The sequence below is a fragment of the Bos grunniens genome, chromosome 21 (assembly GCF_055505025.1).
Source record: "Bos grunniens cultivar Pamir isolate PY7600 chromosome 21, Bosgru_T2T1.0, whole genome shotgun sequence".
NCBI classification, from domain to species: domain Eukaryota; kingdom Metazoa; phylum Chordata; class Mammalia; order Artiodactyla; family Bovidae; genus Bos; species Bos grunniens.
This window is the reverse complement of record NC_141185.1, coordinates 38,411,586-38,436,319: the sequence shown is the minus strand read 5'-3', so window position 1 is coordinate 38,436,319 and position 24,734 is coordinate 38,411,586. Positions and strand designations below refer to the sequence as shown.

Genomic DNA, 24,734 nt, shown 5'->3' with positions numbered 1-24,734 from the left:
TCCACAACTGGACCGCTCAGAGTTGTTCACAGAGTTATACAGAGAAGAGAAGAAGGAGGAAGGTGGCAGAGGTGGTCAGGAGGATAAATGGGGGGAATGAAAAGGAGGGAGACAGATCCAGCCAGTAATCAGTTCCCTAAGTGTTCTCCACCATCTGGAACACACAGAAATTTACAGAGTTGGGTAGAGTAAAGAGGGGTTAGGGAGGAGACACAGGCGACCTGGTGGAGAAAAAGGAGAGTCCAAAGGGAGAGAGAGCAGTTAAGCCAGTAATCTCGCTCCCTAGTGAAAAATGGGTACTGAATATTGGGTTCTTAAAGGTACAAAATTGGTAACAAATACATAAATGCAAAAATTAAAAATCTAGAGTATAGTTTGGAATTTCAAAAATACGATGTTAAAGAAAAGAAGAAGGAAAAGAGAGAAAAAACGAACAAACAAAAACAAACAAGGTCGCGAAAAGTATAAAGAAAATATAGGTACAAAAATTGATAACTAATACCAAAAAGCAAAAGTTAAAAATCTAGAGTAGAGTTTGGAATTTAAAAAATACAATGTTAAAAAAAGAAGAAGGAAAAGAGAGAGAAAAAAAAATAAGAACAAACAAAGTCGCATAAATTATAAAAAAGAAAATACAGGTACAAAATTGGTAACAAATACCAAAAAGCATAAATTAAAAATCTAGAGTAGAGTTTGGAATTTCAGATATACAATGTTATTTAAAAGAAGAGAAAGAAACAGAGAAAAAGAAAAAAGAAAAAAGGGTCACAGAAATTATAAAAAAAAAAAAAACTATAGGTACAAAATTGATAACAAATACCAAAAAGCTAAAATTAAAAATCTAGAGTAGAGTTTGGAATTACAAAAATACACTGTTAAAGAAGAGAAGGGGAAAAAAAAGTCAAAAAAATTATAAAAATATATATATATGATGTTTGCTTTAAAAAAAATTAGGGTCTTTTTCTTTTTTTTTTTTTTGCAAAGTAATCAGTTATAAAAGTGGAAATTAAAGGAATAATAGAAGACTTAAAAATTTAATTAAAAATAATAATTCAAAAAAAAAGAAAGAATGATCGTACAAATAGTAAAACTATATCTAGGACTTTCTCTGGTTTTGTTCTGAGTATTGTGGGTTCAGTTCATTTTTGGCTAGTTCCTTGGTCCGACTTATATTTCTCAAGATCTATAGGCCCCTTCCTTTGTAGTTGGTAGTAACCACAGGGTTTTAATCTATTGCCTGTAGCTTCCAAGGCTGTTCCCTCTGTTATAGCTTCTTCTGTTTCCTGGTCTCTTCAGGGTCTGGTTTCCGCCCTGACACAAAAGGGACGGTGGAGGACACTTTTTTTTTTTTTTTTTAGGCTTACTTGTTCAGTCGCGCTGAGGGGCGGTAGGGAGTGATGCTGCAAACAAATAACACTGGCGTGTGCTTGCAGTGCCTCAGCCACACTGGGTCTGCGCCCCCCCACCCCCCTCCCCCCTCCCCGCCCCCCCTCCCCCCTCCCCGCCCCCCCTCCCCCCTCCCCCCTCCCCGCCCCCCCCACCCCCCTCCCCGCCCCCCCCACCCCCCTCCCCGCCCCCCCCACCCCCCTCCCCGCCCCCCGGCGCGTGTAGCCTCTCTGCCCACGCTGCTCAGGCTCTAGGTTGCTCCGCCGGGAACCATCCGTGGCCGGCCCTGGGCTGCCTGTACTTCCCAGGTCCAAGCCGCTCACGTTCAGGCACTCGGGTAGTCCTCAGAGGCACAGACTCTCGGTTGGGCCTGCGTTTTGAGCTCTTCCCAGATCCGACCAGCTCAGGTGATGAAGTGTTTGGCGCGCGCGATTGCTGACTTATCGCCTCCCCACCGCTCGGTTATCTAGGTGTGCACTGGCACACCTTCTCAGGCAGATGTTGACCGTCCAGACCCCCACGAAGTTTTAGTTAGCAAAGGAGCCTGCTTACAGTTTTATAGATAATGTCTCTCTGGGGCTGCGATTGTCCCCTTCCGGCTCTGGCTGCCTATCACCGGAGGGGGATGGTCTGCTGCTGGCTATCTCTGTTCAGTCCTTTGTTCCGTGCACGGGCCTGGCAGTGTCATAGGTTAGGGCTGGCTTTTCGCGTGGTAGATATCCCAGTCTGGTTTGCTAGCCCGAATTATTTCGCTCAGATAGCGCTAGGGGTATTCAGGCCAGATTCTTGTGATGCAGCCCGCGCCGCGCCTCCCTGCCCAGCCCCCTCTTGCTAATGGCGGACGCAGGCATCTGCGCTGCTTCTCCGCTGGGGGACTTACCGTAGGGCTCGAAATGTGCGGGCTTTAATTGTTTATTTATTTTTCCTCCCTGTTATGTTGCCCTCTGTGCTTCCAAGGCTCGGCACAGATTCAGCAGTGAGAAGGTTTCCTGGTGTTTGGAAACTTCCCTCTTTTTAAGACTCCCTTCCCGGGACGGAACTCCGTCCCTCCCTCTTTTGTCCCTTTTTTTGTCTTTTATATTTTTTCCTACCTCCTTTCGAAGACTTGGGTTGCTTTTCTGGGTGCCTGATGTCCTCTGCCGGCATTCAGAAGTCGTTTTGTGGAATTTACTCGGCGTTTAAATGTTCTTTTGATGAATTTGTGGGGGAGAAAGTGTTCTCCCCGTCCTACTCCTCCGCCATCTTAGCTCCTCCTCCAATTTGTGACATTTTGATTCCACTTGTTTTTGCTGTTCAGTTGCTCAGTCGTGTCTGACTCTGCGACCCCATGGACTGCAGCACGCCAGGCTTCCCTGTCCTTCAACATCTCCCAGAGTTTGCGCTAACTCATGTCCATTGAGTCAGTGATGTCATCTAACCATCTGATCCTTGTTGTCCTCTTCTGCTGCCTTCAATCTTTCCCAGCATCAAGATCTTTTCTAACAAATCAGGTCTTCACATCAGGTGGCCAAAGTATTAGAGCTTCAGCTTCAGCATCAGTCCTTCCAATGAATATTCAGGACTGACTTCCTTTAGGGTTGACTAGTATGATCTCCTTGCAGTTCAAGGGATTCTCAAGAGTCTTCTCCAACATCACAGTTCAAAAACATCAATTCTTCAGCCCTCAGCCCTCTTTATGGTCCAACTCTCACATATGTACACGACTACTAGGAAAACCACAGCCTTGACTAGACGGACCTTTGCTGGCAAAATGATGTCTCTGCTTTTTAAGATGCTGTCTAGGTTTGTCATAGACTTTCTTTCAAAGAGGAAGCGTCTTTTAATTTCATGGCTGCAGTCACCATCCACAGTGAACTGCGGAGCCCAAGAAAATAAAGTTTGTCATTGTTTCCAATGTTTCTTGATCTATTCGCCATGAAGTGAGGGGACCAGATGCCATTAACTTAGTTTTTTGAATGTTGAGTTTTAAGCCAGCTTTTTCACTCTCCTTTTTCACCTTCATCACTTGTTTGACTTAGTATAAATAGAATGCTAGATTTCTAATTTAAAAATTAGATATGCAACAAGCAATAAAGGTTTACTATATAGCACAGGGCTTCCCTGGTGGCTCAGACAGTAAAGAATCTGCCTGTAACGCAGGAGACGCGGTTTTGATCCCTGGGTCGGGAAGTTACCCTGGAGAAAGAAATGGCAACCCACTCCAGTATTCTTGCCTGGAGAATTCCATGGACAGAGGAGCCTGGTGGACTACAGTCCATGGGGTTGCGAAGAGTTGGACATGACTCAGAGACTTTCACTTTCACGGGGAACTATATTCTATATCTTATAACTTATAATGGAAAATAATTTCAGAAATAATATATGTGTATAACTGAATCACACACAAAAAAAGAATTCTACTTTTTGAAATTTAGTAATATTTACCTTTTGGTCAGTTTTTCTAAATGTTCTATGGACATCTAACTACAATGAATGAGATACTAAATTTTAAAGATATTTGTAGAGGATATAAGATTAATATAAATTAATACAAATAGAAATCTATTATAAAGTATTAATGAGATCATTTAAGATGCTCCTATTCTTATTTTTTTGTATTTGATAAAATATTCTCAGAGAAATGTTAATATGTCTCACTATGATTATATATATATTTATCTTTTCCCTTATATTTCTTTTGATATTTGCTTTATGTATCTTGTTTCTGCTGGTTTATGACATCTATCTTCTTTGTGGATTGTACCTTTTATCATTAAAAATATTCATCTTTGTTTCATTTAAAAATAAATTAAGTAGAAAATAAAAACTCAGTATTTTCTGTTTTATCTGATTTATGAAATATAGTTTCATTTTGAAAAGGGAGATTCTTGGTTCTTTTGTATTTCTGCAGTTAGACAGAGCTTTCTCACTTGCTCTTTTTAAGAAAGACACTACTGTTTTATAATCATTCTATTCTTGAGAGTTATTCCAAAACAGGAGTAAAATTCTGTAATGTACAACAGAATAACTTTCCTTTCTGCAAAATAATTTTGAACCAGGACAGCTGAAACAGTAAGAATGAAGTGAGCCATAACACCTACTAACACTTTATCTGCACATCAGTGGACCTGTCTCACTGTTCTCCCAGGGTTCTTTGCCTCTACCTCTAAAGAGGCAAAGAACTCTTTACTCCCCTACACAGCTGTTTATTTATCCTTTCATCATAGAGAAGAATGTACCAGAAGGCTTTTTAGAATATCCATTAGAATAATCAGCTTAAAACAAGTACCAAAGGAAACAGGAATAAAACAAAGAACAGAAGAAAACTTTTAAAAACTGAATTATTAGCCTCAGAAATATCTGCATATAGCCATAAAAGAATGAGCTATTTTTTTAAAAAGCAAAAATAAAGATTATGCTGTAAGTGGCAACATTTTAACAACATAAAATAACCCTTTTTTAAAAATTATGATATTAACATTCTTCCCTTGTCATTATTATAGATATTCAGAAAGTTCTAGTTCTCTATGCTCTTATTTTCGTTATTTTGCAGTAAGCATATATGAAGCTTTAAGACTGTACTGGCCAATATTTTATATACTTACATGCAGTATTAGGATATACATAGATATACTGATTGGAGAAGGCAATGGCACTCCACTCCAGTACTCTTGCCTGGAAAATCCCATGGACGGAGGAGCCTGGAAGGCTGCGATCCATGGGGTTGCTAAGAGTTGGACATAACTGAGCGACTTCACTTTCACTTTTCACTTTCATGCACTGGAGAAGGAAATGGCAACCCACTCCAGTGTTCTTGCCTGGAGAATCCCAGGGACGGGGGAGCCTGGTGGGCTGCCGTCTGTGGGGTCGTACAGAGTCGGACACGACTGAAGTGACTTAGCAGTAGCAGCAGATATACTGATATATGATTCATTATTATATTCTCTTTCCTTTTATTTTTTTGAGTAGAAGCAATTTTAATAATATCACCTTCAGATTACTTTGAGAAAATAAAACTTAATAAAATTATAACACAGAGCAACCATAACATATTTTTAGGTTTCATGCTACTTTTGTACTAAATATAACATTGCCATATTTTTCAATCAAAGAAATGAAGTAATAGTAATCTCCATAGGAAGATTTTAGCTAGTACAGAGCTAAATTTAAAAAGAAAAATTTAACTTCCCTTCTATTTAATAGTTTTTGTGATTCAAAATAACCACTCTCTAAAAATATCTAGGAAGACTGACAATGAGAAGCTACTAAGGAAGGACTGGTCCAAGCAGATATTTTAAAATACCATAATGCCTATATAATTAAAATAATGTGGCACTCACACATGAATTAGATAAACTAGTAGAAAAAAATATAAGTACACGTGAAAATTCAATCTACAATAAAGGTGGCATCTCAAGTAACTAGAGCAAAGACAGACTTTATAGTAAGTGATCCTGGGACAAATTGTTATCCATATTGAAAAAGATAAAATTAGATCCATATATATATACGAATAAACTGCAAATGGATCAAAGTTACAAATGTAAAAAGATAAAAATAAATTTAAAAATAAGATTTTAAAGAAAATTTAAGTTTTAAAATTTAAGTAAACTCCAGTATTCTTGCCTGGAAAATCCCATGGACAGAGGAGCCTGGTGGGCTGCAGTCCATGGAGTCGCGAAGAGTCGGACACGACTTAGCGACTTCACTTTCACTTTTCACTTTCATGCATTGGAGAAGGAAATGGCAACCCACTCCAGTGTTCTTGCCTGGAGAATCCCAGGGATGGGGGAGCCTGGTGGGCTGCCGTCTGTGGGGTCACACAGAGTCAGACACGACTGAAGCGACTTAGCAGCAGCAGCAGCAGCAAAGTGTAAAAAATGCAAACATAAAATAAATAATATAAACTTAGGTGAATTCCTGTATAGCTTGAAACATCCCACTGTGTAAGGATATTCTCAGAGAGTAAGAATATGGCAAGTAGAAATGAGCCAGCTTAACAGATCTTCAACTAGACAAATCTAGAAAAAATTTAACCCTCAAAACAAGAGTGATGGATTATAATTCATTAACTAAGAAACCATGAGTCTATAAAAGCTTTGTAAAATACATAAAAATGCTTTCTAGATACAAAGAGGGATAAGGAAAGCTCTTCCTTACACTAGAATGTTAACCAGCAAACAGTAAAGGAACAATGGGACTAGCATATCACCACTTTGTAACCACCAGAGCAGCAACTTATTAAATTTAGAATTATCAAAGGAAGCTAAAAGCAGTGGGTAGACTATCTCAAGAGAAACAGGGTATTTACATATTCTAAAACTATCTTACCACAAATTACTAACTACAAAAGAAATAATTTGTTACTTAACACTAGAGAAACTTGGGCAAAACCTTAACCAAGTGACTAAAGCTGACATCACTAGCAACAAGATAAACCAACATCATGTGCTCCTATGATGCAATGAAAAGAACACAACGTAATTTTTGTAGTTGTTGTTGTTGTTCAGTCGCTCAGTTGTGTCTGACTCTTTGCAACCCCACAGACTACAGCACTCCAGGTTTCTCTGTCCTTCACCATCTCCCGGAGTTTCCCTCCTAAAATACATAGCTAATCTAACCAAGAAAAAAAAAATCATACAAATCCAAGGCTGCAGTACTACCTACCCTACAAGCCTTCAGGAAATTTCAAAGTGAGGTCTACTTTGGCATACTCCAACATCCTGCTTCCTGCATTCCCTATTCAATCCTCTAGATCTCCAGGATCTAGGCGAAGCTGACACTGCTAGACATTGAACTCCACAGACTGAAGAGAGAAGACACTTTTTCTAGTTCAAATAATAATGAGAAGTAAAAGAAATGCGTTTTATTTTCTAAACCATTACATCAAATTGTATCTAATCACGGTAAATACAAAGAGTTTTTTAAACCTATATTATAAGAAGGATTTAATAAAAGAAAAAAATCTAAATCTCCTATAACTTTTAAAAAAACTAATCTGCTGGACTTTGCTGGTGGTGCAGTGGTGAAGAATCCACCTTGCAATGCAGAGGATGCAGGTTCCATCCCTAGTCTGAGAAGCCTTACAAGATCCCATATGCTGCAGAGCAACCAAGCCCACGTGCCACAATTACTGAGTCCACATGCTCTGGAGCTCAGCGCTGCAACACCTCTCGTGATGCAATTAAGATCCTGTGTGCCATACCTAAGACCTGGCACAGCCAAATAAATAAATGAATATTTTTAAAGAAAACCCATCTGCCAGTCATAACCACACACCCAATTTCGTCCCTGTATGAATCTGAAACTATGTCATTTACATTTGCATATTAGGTAAGATTTAAAAAGCAGTTAAAAATTATTTCTGATTTCATACATACTAATTGCCCACGACTTCTAACTGTAAACAGTTTTCAGTCTGCCTACTGTTAAAGACTAAATATATCTTCTAATTCACAACAAAAATGAAACTTTTTAAAGTACATACCATCATCATCTTTGCTTTCCAGTGGAACACTCCAAGCTATTAGGTTTCTTGCTGTGCGACCCTCCTCTGCAACTATTCTCCTTACTTTGTCATGACTGTTGGAGCGCTGGAATGAAGCCTGTGCACAGATAAGAGAACATGCATTAGTCTGTTGGTCAACATACAAAATACAGTTGGCAAACAAATTCATCATTACTCTTCTTTTCTCAGAAAGAAAACAGTTAAAACTAATTTGGGATCAGAAAGGTGCTTAAACAGAAATAAGAGTAAGGCACACATCTTTTTCAGTTCTAAAATCTTACAAGACTGAATTTTACAACTTTAAAAATAAATCGTTTTAAGAATAAATTCAACCTAAGATTTAAAAAAGTGTCCTAAGGAGCATAAACACTGCTGTGTATCCATTTCAGCACCACTCCTCATTATGTATCAACAGGTTAAGACATAGTTTTTACAAACATGCTACATATTTCCTTTGAAAGCTCTCCACAACATAAAATGTTTTTTCAAGATGTCTTTTTTTTCCCTATGGATAATGCTAAACTAAATCTTCACTCAGTTGTAAATTTCCACTGCATAATTTTATCTCTAAGTTATTGAGAATCTAAACAATAATTCTTATAAACTTACAAATTTAGTTGCAAAATTTAAAACTCTGCCCTCCTGCACTCAATGTTGTGTGTGTGTGTGTGTGTGTGTGTGTGTGTGTGTTCTTGCTTTCTCTAGTCCTAAACAGCTGAAAGCAACACTAGCCTACAGGTTCAGCCGCACCAAGACCCTGGGCAAATGGAAGCCCAGTCCTATTAGCAAGTCCCAAAATCAAATTACCTTCCCACAAATGAACACCATACCAAAATAGTCCACTTTTCTAAGCCAAGAATCTATGAAAATAAAAGAGCTCTAGAGCATGCCTATGAGCATAAGGATGCAGCCACCTTGCCCAACCCTAACTCCATGTGGGCAATCTACTGCCTTCTGAAGAGAGTTCCCTACTGGGTCCAGCCCAAAATCCTAGTCCAACATTAATGGTGTGTTCATCCTCTCTTCTGGTTCTTGCCAATATAAACTCTTAGCATCCTTGGAATCCTTAGGCAACAACACATTTACTGGACAATTACTACGTGCAAAGCACTGTATAAGACACTGAGAAGAGTACAAAAACATATGGTAGTATGATAACAGAGGGCGAGATGGGTGGATGGCATCACTGACACAATGGACATGAGTTTGAGTAAACTCTGGGAGTTGGTGATGGACAGGGAGGCCTGGCGTGCTGCAGTCCACGGGTCGCAAAGAGTCGGACACGACTGAGCAAATGAACTGAACTGAATTGATGCTGTGCTGTGCTTAGTCTCTCTGTCATGTCCTACTCTTTGCAACCCCATGGACTGTAGCCTGCCAGGCTTCTCTGTTCATAGGGATTCTCCAGACAAGAATACTGGAGTGGGTTGCTCTTTCCTTCTCCAGGGGATCGTGCCAACCCAGGAATCAAACCGGGGTCTCCTACACCGCAGGTGGATTCTTTACCAGGGGAACTACCAGGGAAGCCCATATGGTAGTATCAGATCAGATCAGATCACATCAGTCGCTCAGTCATGTCCGACTCTTTGCGACCCCATGAATCGCAGCACACCAGGCCTCCCTGTCCATACCAACTCCCGGAGTTCACTCAGACTCACGTCCATCGAGTCCGTGATGCCATCCAGCCATCTCATCCTCTGTCATCCCCTTCTCCTCCTGCCCCCAATCCCTCCCAGCATCAGAGTCTTTTCCAATGAGTCAACTCTTCGCATGAGGTGGCCAAAGTACTGGAGTTTCAGCTTTAGCATCATTCCTTCCAAAGAAATCCCAGGGCTGATCTCCTTCAGAATGGACTGGTTGGACCTCCTTGCAGTCCAAGGGACTCTCAAGAGTCTTCTCCAACACCACAGTTTAAAAGCATCAATTCTTCGGCGCTCAGCCTTCTTCACAGTCCAACTCTCACATCCATACATGACCACAGGAAAAACCATAGTCTTGACTAGACGAACCTTTGTTGGCAAAGTAATGTCTCTGCTTTTGAATATGCTATCTAGGTTGGTCATAACTTTCCTTCCAAGGAGTAAGTGTCTTTTAATTTCATGGCTACAGTCACCATCTGCAGTGATTTTGAAGCCCAGAAAAATAAAGTCTGACGCTGTTTCCACTGTTTCCCCATCTATTTCCCATGAAGTGATGGGACCAGATGCCATGATCTTCGTTTTCTGAATGTTGAGCTTTAAGCCAACTTTTTCACTCTCCACTTTCACTTTCATCAAGAGGCATTTTAGTTCCTCTTCACTTTCTGCCATAAGGGCAGTGTCATCTGCATATCTGAGGTTATTGATATTTCTCCCGGCAATCTTGATCCCAGCTTGTGTTTCTTCCAGTCCAGCATTTCTCATGATGCACTCTGCATATAGGTTAAATAAACAGGGTGACAATATACAGCCTTGACGTACCCCTTTTCCTATTTGGAACCAGTCTGTTATACTTGTCTTCAAAGAATTAACAGTCCAAATTAGAGAACCAAACCCATAAGAGCAAAAGATAACATATGGATTAATCAGTATGGTATCTAGTCTCCAGAGATGCCCCACTTCCCCTCAATAAACTAGTCCTCCTGATGTTCCTATCTTTGTATAATCCCCTCCCCTATAACCTGGCTCTGTGACCCGCTTTTTTGACCTATAAAATGAGGTAGAAGTGACACAGCTAATTTCTGAAAATAGGTCATAAGAAGCTTCACAGTCTCCACCTGGGTCTCTTGGAATGCTCCCTCTTGGGATATTCACTCTAGAAATCCAGTCATCAAGCTATGAGAAGCCAAAGTTACCAGAAGAGATGCCACATAAGGGTGGCACTCTGGCTGACAGCCCCAGCTGAACACCCAGCTGACAGGCAACATCCACTGAGCCATCCTGGACATTCCAGCCCAGTCAAGCCCCCAGATGACTGCGGCATCCCAGCACCCCAGGCACCCCCAGGCAGAAAAACCACCTGTTCAACCCACAGACTCAGGACAGATAACAGGAACTATATATACGCACATTAATGCACAATATACACATCTGTATTTCTGTATTTATCTGTATAGAGACGTTGAAACTCAAAGATATTGAACCTCTCACTTCAATCCTACACCACAAGTTCATTTTAGCCTTCCCCCTTCCTTATTTGTAATTTATTTCTCCATTAGTAAGAAACCAGCTCTTATCATCTAAAATATATTTACTTATCTGTTCAATTCTTATATATATATATATATATATATATATATGTAGTTTCAGAAAAAGGCAGAAGCGGGGGGATTCCCTGGCAGTCCAGTCCAGTGGTAAGGATTCTGTGCTTTCACTGCTGAGGTGGGTGGTTTTTGTCACTAAGTTGTGTCTAACTCTTGCAAACTCATGGACTGTAGCCTGTCATGCTGCTCTGTCCATGGGATTTTCCAGGCCAGAACACTGGAGTGGGTAGCCGTTTACTTCTCTAGAGGATATTCCCGACCCAGGGATTGAACCCAGGTCTCCTGCACTGCAGGCCGATTTTTTTTTACCAATTGAGATACCAGGGAATACCCTTCACTGTCAAAAGCCTGGGTTTAATCCCTGGTCAGGGAACTAAGATGCCACGAGCTTCGCTGTGCAGTCAAAAAATAATAATAAAAAAAAGTTTCATAACTGCTAACCCATATCTCTGTGAGAAACTCATTTATTAGCAAGATTATATTTCTATGCAGGTTTATCTTTAGCCTTACAGGATCCAAAGTACTGGATTTTGTGTTTTCCTTAATTACTTAAATTAGTTGTTTCCTTCATTTAATTGTTATTTTCCTTAATTACTTAAATTGGTTCTTCTCATCTTCACCCTTTCAGTGTGGTTACATTACATACTTACATTACTCTTTATGTTTTGGGTTCTCCTCATCTACTGGTTGATTTTAATTGCTTGCTTATTTGGGAAATATGTGAAAGAAATGCAACAAATGGTTCTTAAACAAAGGAACTTATTAATGAGAAGTATGACTTTGAAAATTGGGAAAGGAGTATGTCAAGGTTTATACTGTCACCCTGCTTATTTAACTTACATGCAGAGTACAACATGCAAAATACCAGGCTGGATGAAGCACAAGCTGGAATTAAGGCTGCCAGAAGAAATATCAACGACCTCAGATATGCAGATAACACCACCATTATGGCAGAAACCAAGAGGAACAAAAGCTCCTCTTGATGAAGGTGAAAGAGGACAGTGAAAAAGCTGGCTTAAAACTCAACATTCAAAAAACTAAGATCATGGTATCTGGTCCCATCACTTCATGGCAACTAGATGGGGAAACAAGGGAAACAGTGACAGACTTTATTTTCTTGGGCTCCAAAATCACTGGGGACAGTGACTGAAGCCAGGAAATTAAAAGATGCTTGCTCCTTGGAAGACAAGCTATGACAACCTAGACAGCATGTTAAAAAGCAGAGACATTACTTTGCCAACAAAAGTCCATATAGTCAAAGCTACTGCTTTTCCAGTAGTTATGTATGGATGTAAAGATTTGGACCCGAAAGAAGGCTGAGCATCAAAGAATTGATGCTTCTGAATTGTGATGTTGGAAAAGACTCTTGAGAGTCCCTTGGACTGCAGGGAGATCAAACCAGTCAATCCTAAAGGAAATCAACCCTGAATATTCATTGGAAGGTGTGATGCTGAAGCTGAATTCTAATATTTTGGTCACCTGATGCTAAGAGCCAACTTGTTGGAAAAGACCCTGAGACTGGGAAAGATCAAAGGCAAGAGGAGAAGGGGACGACAGAGGATGAGATGGCTGGATGGCATCACCGACTCAATGGACATGAGTTTGAGCAAGCTCTAGGAGATGGTGAAGGACAGGGAAGCCTGGTGTGCTTCAGTCCATTGGGTTGCAGAGAGTCGGACACAATTGAGCAACTGAACGACAGAAATGCCTTTGAGAGAAGAAAAGTCACTATATGCTAGGGCAGGGGCTCACAAGCAACTTCTATAATAAACAATCTACATTTGAGAATAAGCTGTAACCATGATACCTTTTGCCCTTAAGTACTTCAATGTGTATTTCATATATCTAAAAGATACTCCCCCATATAACTATATTATGACTATCAAATCAGAAAATTATCACTGATCCAAATTATCTAAATTACAATAATTATTTAAATTTCACCAACTGTTCCACTAATGCTTTCGACAGTATAAAGCTGACAAGAGATATAAGCTCAATTATTTCAGGAGCTCTACAAACTCCAAGCAAGACAAATACAAATACAAAGAAAACCATGCTGAGACTGACCACAGAAAAACTGATGATAACCTGAAACAAAGGGAAAAATTTTAAAGCATACAGAAGAGGGGGGGAAAGTTCACCTTTAAAGAAGCAACAGCACAATAAGATGGGCAGCTCTGCATTGTCCAGACAGTGAAAAAATAAATAATCTATAATAAATAAATCAGTCACTTATTACTATCTATTCGGTAGAATAGTAGGGTCAAAATCTTGACTTGAGAGTTCAAGAGAATGTTGAATAAGAACATGGAAACAGTAAGTATTTAAAAAAAAAAAACTTTGAGTATTGTAATAAAGGTGAACCAAGAAAGAAGAAAGCAGAAATGAACAGAGAAGGTTTTTTAAATGAGTGCCAGCGTATTTTTATGCTGATGGGGATGATCCACAGAAAGTGAAACTGCATATATAGGGAAAAAGGGAATAATCAAAGACAAATCTGTGAGTAACAGGAATTGAATTTCAGAATACATAAATGAAACAACTAGTTTCAATAGTTTCCTCAAACTATTAGGAAAACAAAGACTGTTCTCTTCCACTCTAATACTGTACTATAAAGTTAACCCAAATTTTCCTCTCAAGAATAACTTTTGATATTTTTAAAATAAACACCTGTATCTACATTTCTTCACTACTCTGACCTTACCCTGGATATACATATGACATCTACTTATATGACTTATAAGCTTTCACTGAAACTCATTAGTTTGTGAACAATGTTCCAGCTCCATTCTGTGCAAAACACTTGAATCATCGCTTTTCTATTCCCATATTTTCCAATCAATGTAATATCATAAAATCACTTCCTTTTGCTTAAAGACATCTCCCAATGATTATTAGCTTTATATAACTTAGGTTGGCATTTATCATTTAGATTATCTAAGCATTGTTTTAACCAAGAAGTATCAGTATTCTTTTCAGGCCAGATGACTCTATGTCAGTAGGTCACCTACTTTTCATCTCTTTTTCAGATAATTCTCTTATGCAATCAAAGAAAACTGTATAGGGAAATACGCATAGATATATATCAGATCATAAAATTCACTATCATGTTCTTTATAACTCAAGAGTCTTCATAAAACAGTGAGTTTCTCAGAACTAAAATGACCACAAGATAGCAATGTTGTAGTACCAGAAAACTTGAAATCTAGTATTTTCTTATTCTATAAACATTTCAGTTCTACTACAAATTATGAGGTTAGTTTTTTTATACTTAGTACACATACACACATTCAAAGAAGAACCACCAGTTCAGGACTGTCATCATTCTTAACTCCAATACTTTATATAGAAAAACATTATAAAACTCATCTTACTACAACACATGATTGAAAACCATTTTTCAGCTTAAAAGACAGCTGCCTTCTGCAACATAAGCTGAGTGAACTGTTTTCAGTAAAAACTCATATATTTTGATCAATTTTAGTAATTCTATTTTTAACTGTGGTTTTGGAGAAGACTCTTGAGAGTCCCTTGGACTGCAAGGAGATCCAACCAGTCCATTCTAAAGGAGATCAGATCAGTCCTGGGTGTTCTTTGGAAGGACTGATGCTGAAGCTGAAACTCCAGTACTTTGGCCACCTCATGCGAAGAATTGACTCATTGGAAAAGACTCTGATGCTGGGAGGGATTGGGAGCAGGAGGAGAAGGGGACGACAGAGGATGAGATGGCTGGATGGCATCACTGACTCGATGGACGTGAGTCTGAGTGAACTCCGGGAGTTGGTGATGGACAGGGAGGCCTGGCGTGCTGCGATTCATGGGGTCACAAAGAGTCAGACACGACTGAGCGACTGGACTGAACTGAACTGAACTGATTCTTATAAAAAAAAAATCTCAGTGTAACTTAATGTAATTTTAAACTTTTTAATTTAAGCATTAGGGTTTGAAATGCAATAAATGAGTCCGAGATACTCCATAATATTCCAGATGTCTATTTCAAACAGTATTTTCATATAGGTCCTTTCCTTCCAAGAGATTTAAACAAAATGTACGTATTTCCATCCAAAGTCACAGTGTGCCACCTAGTGCCATAAAGAGATTTTACAGAGGCTTGTTCAAATACTAAATGTTTCAATAAAAAGCATACACATCAGTCTCGAGGTAAAGTTTCTAAGTTTGACTCTTACAGTATATTACCTAAGAAAGCAAGTGTTTAGAATGTTTACCAAGAAATGCATATATACCTCTTAGCAAGACTGATGAAGCAAAGAGAAGAAAGAAGGCAAAAATTATCAATACCAAGAACAAAAGAACATCACTAAGATTCTAGAGCCTCTAGACATCAGAAAGATAAAAGGATGTTATAAACAAAATATGAATTTGAAAATTTTTATGAAATGCACAAATTCCTTGAAAAACACAATTTAACCAAATCTTGGCATAAATTCTTGGGGCTTCCTGAGTAGCTTAGTCAGTAAAGCACCTGCCTGCAATGCGGGAGATCTGGGTTCAATTCCTGGGTTGGGAAGATCCCCTGGAGAAGGAAATGGCAACCCACTCCAGTATTCTTGCCTGGAGATTCCCATGGACAGAGGAGTCTGGCGGGCTGCAGTTTGTGGGATCTCAAGAGTTGGACACGACTTAGTGCTATCTTTCTTTCTTTCTTTGGCATAAAAGGAAATGGAAAAATCTGAGTATTTACTAAAGAAATTTAAAATTTTTAAATACTGAAGAAATATTTACTGAAGAAATTCCATAAAAGAAAATCCAGGGTTAAATGGGTTTCACTGGTGAATTCCCTTAATCACTGAAGGAGAAATTATACTAAATTCTTCCAGAGGGAAAAATGAAGGATCAAATCTCAAGTCACAGAGTGACTCATGACCCTGAATATTAGAACCTAAGAGGACAAGAAAAGTAAATAAACAGTTCAAACACCTTCAAAAGTAACAATGTGAACTTTTACATTACATATACCTCCATACACACACACACATCTGCAAACTAAATCCAGTGAAAACATCAGAACCAAGTTGATTTTATTTCAGGAAGCAAGGCTGGTTTAACATTTTTTAATCAATGAATTCAATTCATCATATTAACTAAATAAAGGAGAAGAGTTTAATATTCTTTTCAACAGATGAAAAAAGCATGTGATAAACCTGGATACCCATCTATGATAAACATTCTTCACAAACTTCAGCAAATATCATATTAAATGATACAATCTTGAAAGAGACAGGATGCCTACAATCACCACTTCCATCATCATGATACTGAAATTCCTAGTCCTTGTAATAAGGTGAGAAAAGGAATGAGAGGGAAATTATAAGGTGAATCTAGAATAGCCTGTTAGACTAGAAAGTACAGAAGGACTCAAAGAATAATAGAAGCAAATGAAAAGATATAAGAGCCAGTGTGAAGGAACTTCCACCAGCTAAGTCAAGGACAATGCGAGCATCAAAATAAATGGTAGTAGTAGAATGTAATATTAAATAAAATAAAAAATCCAAGAAGCCTGAAAGACAGGCAGATAGATAGGCATGTAGATAACTAATAATTATTATCATCAGTGAATGCTAAAACTAGTGGGTAGATGGTTTGATGAGTTGCAGGATATTTACACAGCCTCAAAGTCTCTCTCAACAAATAACATACTACTTTCAAAAGACAAAGCAAACTTCAAAGAGAAAAACCTGACAATACCCTATATTAACCAAGTGATCAGAGTCCACATGACCAATAGCAGGACAAACTGACATCATATGCTTCCTGATGTGATATACTGAGAAGGATACAACACCATTCATGTGATATTCTGCCAAAAACACAAAATCAGAGTCTATAAGAAGAAAATATGACCCAAATCAAGTGACATTCTTCAAAACAGACCTGAAAGAACTGCCCTGGATAAGCGATTTGACTCACCCCTCGGTGAGCTCCTCACAGGCAGGACAGCCACACCCTTTCTCTCTGGGTGTGTGCCTCTGCCTTGCTTCTATCTAAAAGACATTGTTTCTGTGTGCCCTCCCATTTGTTGTGCTATGTCTCTAATAATAAACTCTGCACCTATTTTTATAGCTTTTACCTTCTTGAGAAATTCATTTTTCAATGGGCGCAAGAGCCAGAGCAACTTTGCTTCTAGCCGCTAGCCCTACGGGCAGTCTAGTAGATAGGATTCCTGGTTTTCACCCAGGTGCTGTTATTGTTCAGTTGCTAAGTCGTATCTGACTCTCTATGACCCCATGTATCACAGCATGCTAGGCTTCCCTGTCCTTCATTATCTCCCAGAGTTTGCTCAAATTCGTATGTCCATTGAGTTCACCTAGGCTACCCAGGTTCAATTCCTGGGCAGGGAACTAAGATCTCTTCACACCACCGCTCACTGCTGTCTCCTCAAGATCAAAATATTCTTAAGTGGTTCATGGAAGAGTAATATGCATGTATTTATGAAAAAGTGAAAGAGTCAGTCGCTCAGTTGTGTCTGACTCTTTGCAACCCCACAGGCTGTAGCCCGTCAAGCTCCTCTATCCATGGAATTCTCCAGACAAGAGTACTAGAGTGGGAAGCCATTCCCTTCTCCAGGTGATCTGCCTGATGCAAGGATGTGTCTACAAATAAATGTACATGTGTGTAGCTATGTATGTATGTGTCTTTGTCTTTATACATCATTTTTCTTTTTGGCCATACCATGCGCATGTGGGATCCTAGTTGCCCAAGCAGGGATGGAACCCAGACCCCTTATAGTGGAAGCACAGAGTCCTAACCACGGGACCACCAGGGAATTCCCTATATGTGATTTTATATGTGTGTGTATGTATGTATGTTTATATACACACACACATATAAAATAAAAGAGAGAATATGAGAAAGGAAAAGAGACAAAATTAGCAACTGGTAAAGTTAGTGAGAGTCCCTTGGACTGCAAGGAGATCAACCAGTCCATTCTGAAGGAAATCAGCCCTGGGATTTCTTTGGAGGGAATGATGCTGAAGCTGAAACTCCAGTACTCTGGCCACCTCATGTGAAGAGTTGACTCATTGGAAAAGACTCTGATTCTGGGAGGGATTGGGGGCAGGAGGAGAAGGGGACGACAGAGGATGAGATGGCTGGATGGCATCACTGACTCGATGGACGTGAGTTTGAGTGAACTCCAGGAGATGGTGATGGACAGGGAGGCCTGGTGTGCTGCGATTCATGGGGTCGCAAAGAGTCGGACACGACTGAGCAACTGAACTGAACTGAAAGTTAGTGAAAGAATATCAGAGAATTATCTGTACTCCTCTTGCAACCTTTCTTAAATCTGAAATGAAAGGAAAATAAAAGGTCCTAAAAATAATGATAATAAAGGATAATATTTTCATGATCTTCAGGTATAGAAAAAAGTCTTAATCGGGATACAAAAAAGCACTAATCATACAGGAAAAAAATGATTAATTGAACTTCACTGGAATTAAGAACACATTCTTATATCAAAAAGACATCATTAAAAGAATGAAAAAGCAAGCCACAAAGAAGATATATGTGTAAAAGTAACAAAGGTCTTATACCCAGAATAAAGAACTCCTTAAATCAATTAGAAAAAAAAAGATAACCCAACAAGAAAATGAAAATTGAATAGGCATTCCCAAAAGACATATAAATAACCAACTATCATATGAAAAGGTACTCAAAAGTAAGCACTGAAAATATTAAAACATTTTTAAATCAATGACAATACCATGTGATGGCAAGGAGCTGGGCAACTGCTTGCACTGCTGACAGAAAGTTAAACTGATATACAACAGCTTAAGAAACCTGGCATCATCCAAAAGCACAAACCAGCCTCTGTTTACCTCTCGAGCCTCATCCTCCATTACTCTTCCTGTCTGCCACGCTCCAGCTCCACTGACATTTAATCAGTTCCCTATGACCACCAAGCTCCCCCCTAATTCAGGGCATTTATATAAGATTTTCTCTTCTGTTTAGCATGTTCTGCCACTCTACAACATACATTTATTGGCTTCCTCCCCAGCATTTACTGCCTACGTCTTTTCTAATAGTTCAGTTTTTATTGGGGTACCATGTGGTTCTATGAAGACCTACAAGACCTTTTAGAACTAACACCAAAAAAAAGATGTCCTTTTCATCAGAGGGGATTGGAATGCTAAAGTAGGAAGTTGAGAGATACCTGGAGTAACAGGCAAGTTTGGCCTTGGAGTACAAAAGGAAGAAGGGCAAAGGCTAACACAGTTATGCCAAGAGAAGACACTGGTCAGAGCAAACACCCTCTTACAATACAAGAAATGACTCCCCACATGGACACCACCAAACGGTCAATACCAAAAACTCAGACTGATTATATTCTATGCAGCCAAAGATGGAGAAGCTCTATACAGTCAGCAAAATCAAGACCTGGGGCTAGCTATGGCTCAGATCATGAACTCCTTATTGCAAAATTCAGACTTAAAGTGAAGAAAGTAGGGAAAATCACTAGGCCATTCAGGTATGACCTAAATCAAATCCCTTATGATTATACAGTGGAAGTGACAAGAGATTAAAGGGGTTAGATTTGAGACACAGAGTGCCTGAAGAACTATGGATGGAGATGCATAGCACTGCACAGGAGAAGGTGACCAAAGAAAAGGAGATCCAAGAAGGCAAGATGGCTGTCTGAGGAGCCCTTACAGTACAGCTGAGAAAAGAAGAGAATCAAAAGGCAAAGGAGAAAGGGAAATATATACCCCCACTGAATGCAGAGTTCCAGAGAATAGCAAGGAGAGAGAACAAAGTCTTCTTAAGTGAACAATGCAAATAAATAGAGGAAAATGATAGAATGGGAAAGACTAGAAATCTCTTCAAGAAAATTAGAGATATCAAGGGAATATTTCATACAAAGATGGGCACAATAAAGGACAGAAATGGTAAAGACCTAACAGAAATGGAAGAGATCAAAAGAGATGGCAAGAACACCCAGAAGAACTGTACAAAAAAGGTCTTAATGACCAGATAACCACAATGGTGGGCTCACTCACCCAGAAATAGACATCCTGGAGTGTGAAGTCAAGTGGGCCTTAGGAAGCAATGCTGTCAATAAAGCTAGTGGAGGTGATGGAATTTCAGCAGAGCTGTTTAAAATCCTATAAGATGATGCTATTAAAGGACTGCACTCAATATGTCAGCAAATTTGGAAAATCCAGCAGTGGCCACAAGACAGGAAAAGGTCAATCTTCATCGCAATTCTCAAGAAGGGCAGTACTAAAGAATGTTCAAACTACCAGACAATTACATTCATCTCCCATGCTAGTAAGATTATGCTCAAAATCCTTCAAGCGAGGCTTCAGCATTATGTGAAACTGAAAACTTCCAGATCTTCAAGCTGGATTAGAAAAGGCAGAGGAACCAGAAATCAAATTGTCAACAATCACTGGATCATAGAGAAAGCAAGGAAATTCCAGAAAAATATCTACCTCTGTCTGTTTCACTGACTATTCTAAAGGCTTTGACTGTATGGATCATAACAAACTGTGGAAAACTCTTAGAGAGGTGGGAATACCAGACCTGTCTTCTGAGAAACCTGTATGCCGGTCAAGAAGCAACAGTTAGAACCTTACATAGAACAACTGACAGGTTGAAAATTGAGAAAGGAATACAACAAGGCTGTTTATTGTCACCCTGTTTATCTAACTTATATGCAGAGCTCATCATACGAAATGCCAGGCTACATAAGTTACAAGCTGGAATCAAGATTTCCAGGAGAAATATAAACAATCTCAGATATGCAAATGATACCACTTTAATGGCAGAAAGCAGAGAGGAACTAAAGAGCCTCTTGATGAAAGTAGAAAAAGAGTGAAAAAGCTAGCTTAAAACTCAATATTAAAAAAACTAAGATCATGGCATCCGGTCCCCTCACTTCATGGCAAATAGAAGGGGGAAAAGTGGAAGCAGTGGCAGATTTCTTCTTCTTGGGCTCGAAAATCACTGTGGATGGTGACTGTAGCCATGAAATCAGAAGACAACTGCTCCTTGCAAGAAAAGCCTTGACAAACCCAGACAGTATATTAAAAAGCAAAGACATCACTTTGCCAACAAAGATCTGTATAGTCAAGGCTATGGTCTTTCCAGTAAACATATACAGATGTGAGAGCTGGACCATAAAGAGGGCAGAGTGCGGAAGAATTGATACTTTTGAACTGTGGTGCTGAATAAGACTCTTGAGAGTCTCTTGGACTGCAAGGCAATCAAACCAGTCAATATTAAAGGAAATCAACCCTAAATACTCATTAGCACTGATGCTGAAGCTGAAGCTCTAGCTCCAATACTTTGGCCATCTGATGTGAAGAGCTGACTCACTGGAAAAGACCTTGATGCTGGGAAAGATTGAGGGCAGGAAAAGAAGGGGGTGACAAGAGAATGAGATGGTTGGGTGGTATCACCAATTCAATGGACATGAACTTGGGCAAACTCTGGGAGAAGGTGAGGGACAGGGAAGCCTAGTGTGATTCAGTCCATGGGGTTGAAAAGAGTCAGATGCAACTTGGTGACTGCACAACAGAAACATCACCTTCCCGTCAGGAAGCTTACACAAGCTCTTAGCCTCATCCACCAGAGGGCAGCGAGAAGACACAAGAAGAACCACAATCCCACAGCAGCTAGAACAAAAACTACATTATAGGAAGTTAATCAGGATGAAAAAGCAGAGTTATGTCCCGGATGAAGAGATAAGATAAAACCCCAGAAAAACAATCAAATGAAGTGGAGATAGGCAACCTTCTAGAAAAAGAATTTAGAATAATTATAGTGAAGATGATCAAGGATATCAGAAACAGAATGGAGATGTAAGAAATATTTACCAAAGACCTAGAAGAACTAACAAACAACCAGATATGAACCACACACTAGACTAAGGAATTAACAGCAGAACAACTGAGCCAGAAGAACGGACAAGTGACCTGAGGACAGAATGGTGGAAATCAGTGCCGCAGAACAGAATATAGACAAAAGAATGAAAAAAAACGAAGACAGCCTAAGAGACCTCTGAGACAACATTAAACACACCAATATTCACATTATAGGGGTCCCAGAAGGAGAAGAGAGGGAGAAAGGACCTGAGAAAATATTTGAAAATATAATAGCTGAAAAATTCCGTAACATGGGAAAGGAAATAGTCATCCAAGTCCAGGAAGCGCAGAGTCCCAGGCAGGATAAACCCAAGGAGGAACACACCAAGACATACAGTAATCAAACTGACAAAAATTAAAGACAAAGATAAAATATTAAAAGCAAAAAGGGAAAAATGACAAATAACATACAAGGGAACTCCCATCAGGTTATCAGCTGATTTCTCAAGAGAAATTCTACAAGCCAGAAGGGATTGGCACAATATATTTAAAGTGATGAAAGGGAAGAACCTACAACCAAGAATACTTCACCCAGCAAGACTCTGTTCAGACTGATGAAGAAATCAAAAGCTTTCCAGACAAACAAAAGTTATGAATAGCTAACTTTTAAGTTATGAATAGCACCACCAAATCAGCTTTACAACAAACGCTAAAGGAACCTCTCTAGCCATAAACTTCCTTCTTCAGGCAGGAAACACAAGAGAAGGAAAAGACCTACACAAAATAAACCTAAAAAGACAATTAAGAGTGGTAATACGATCATACATATGGATAATTACCTTAAATGTAAATAGATTAAATGCCAGAAGAATGGACAAGTGACCTAGACTGGCTGGGCACTTCCATTTAACCACATCACTCTACTTAACCCCTCAAATTGTATGTAAATATTTTATATTGTTAGGTCAATCATGTTTCCATTGTAACTTACAAATATAATTATCTTTTATTTTTTTGTCTGGCTATTGATTGTGAAAATTGTTTTTAAAAAAGGTTTTACTATTGTGATTATATAACTATTACTCACGTACTAGCATTGTATCATGATCAGTCAACAGAAAATAACAGAATTCTGTATCACTAAAGCTACCATTTAATAGAAAAACTTCGAATCACTTTTTAAAATCAAGATATGTACCAGAATTATCTTGGAATTTTTTGAAAAATACAAATGCCCAGGTATTGCTTTTTTTCTACAAAGCTCGAGATGTGTTTCTAATGAGCAACCATATTTAAAAACTGGACTATATGATGATCTTTTACTTTTATCTAGTTTGTTTCATTTTTTCTTTCATATTCAGTGCTCCCATTTCATTTAGTTTATGTTTTCCAATTTCTTTCTTTTTTTAATGTTCTTTCTCAAGCCTTTATCAAGCACAGCAGAAAAGCCTTTACACATAAATACATAAATACTATGTGTAATTATATATTTTAGAAAACCTATGACTTTTTGCCTAGCTAAAAAATTTGTAACAATTTGATTCTACCTGTTTGTATGAACAGAATGCTAGACATCTAATTTAAAAAATAGATACACAACAAAGGTTTACTATATAGTAAAGGGAATTAGAGCCAACATCTTACAATAACCTACAATCGAAAATAATTTGAAATATAATATGTGTATATATATAACAGAATCACCTTGCTGTGTACCTGAAACACTGTAAGTCAACTATACTTCAATAAAATGTATATATTAAGAAAAAAAAGAGTTTGCATTCTGAACCACATAAACATTGTATTGAAAAGAACCCACCTGCTAACCCAGGAAACATAATGAGACGCAGGTTCAATCCCTGCATGGCAATCCATTCTAGCATTCTTGCCTGGAAAAATTTCATTGACAGAGGAGCCTGGCAGCATGCAGTCCATAGGATCGCAGAGTAGGACACGACTAAATCCACTTAGCAAGCATGAAACATTGCATATAATATTAAAACAAAACATATCAAAAAGAAGAAGAAATATCAAAAAATCAAAAAGAGAGGCTTCCCTGGTGGCACAGTGGTAAAGAACCCGCCTGCCAATGCAGGAGACGTGGGCTCGATCCCTGATCCAGGGAAATCCCACATGCTGTGGAGCAACTAAGCCCCGGTGCCACAGCTACAGAAGTCCATGCATCCTGGAGCCTGAGCTCCACAGCAAGAGAAGCCACTGCGACGAGAGGCCTCACACCGCAACTAGAGAGTAGCCCCCACTTCCCACAACCAGAGGAAAGCCCGTGCAGCAATGAAGACCCAGCACAGCCATACATACATAAATCACATAACTTTGTGAAAGACTAAAAAGAGGCTGAAACAGTGGAATACATTTTTTCAGAATACTGAGAGAAAATTTTCTTAATCTAGGCTTCTACATTCAGCAACACCATCTTTGAAAATCAGGGCAGGAAAAAAGATATAGACAAACAAAAACAGAGCTTAGGACTGAATGGCCCTCACTGTAAGAAATTCTCAGAATATGAAAGGCAGAAGAAAAATGATCTCAAATGACAGAATTTAAAAATTTTAAACTCAGAACCTATTATTTACATCTTTAAGATATAAAAGAAACTGGAGTGTGGAATGGGTCAGGATGAAATAGGAAAGAAAAATATAAGTAGTTATAATCCTACATTTACACCCAAAAGAGGAGGCTCCTGCCCTAAATCCTACACTTTAGAAGATTACACCTATCAAAATATCAAAACATCAAAAATGTCAAAACAAAAAGATAGCAAGTAACTATACAG

At 38.9% G+C, this 24,734-nt stretch overlaps 1 protein-coding gene across 11 annotated transcripts in view; it reads right to left on the bottom strand.

Moving 5' to 3' along the window:
* Nucleotides 1-24,734, bottom strand: part of SCAPER (S-phase cyclin A associated protein in the ER) — a 419,038-nt gene that overhangs the window by 374,952 nt on the left and 19,352 nt on the right. For all 11 annotated transcript variants that reach the window (XM_086363974.1, XM_086363978.1, XM_086363979.1 and 8 more), the window contains exon 3: nucleotides 7,853-7,970. In XM_086363974.1, coding sequence (XP_086220100.1) covers nucleotides 7,853-7,970 — 118 coding nt within the window. The remainder of the gene's footprint in view (nucleotides 1-7,852; nucleotides 7,971-24,734) is intronic.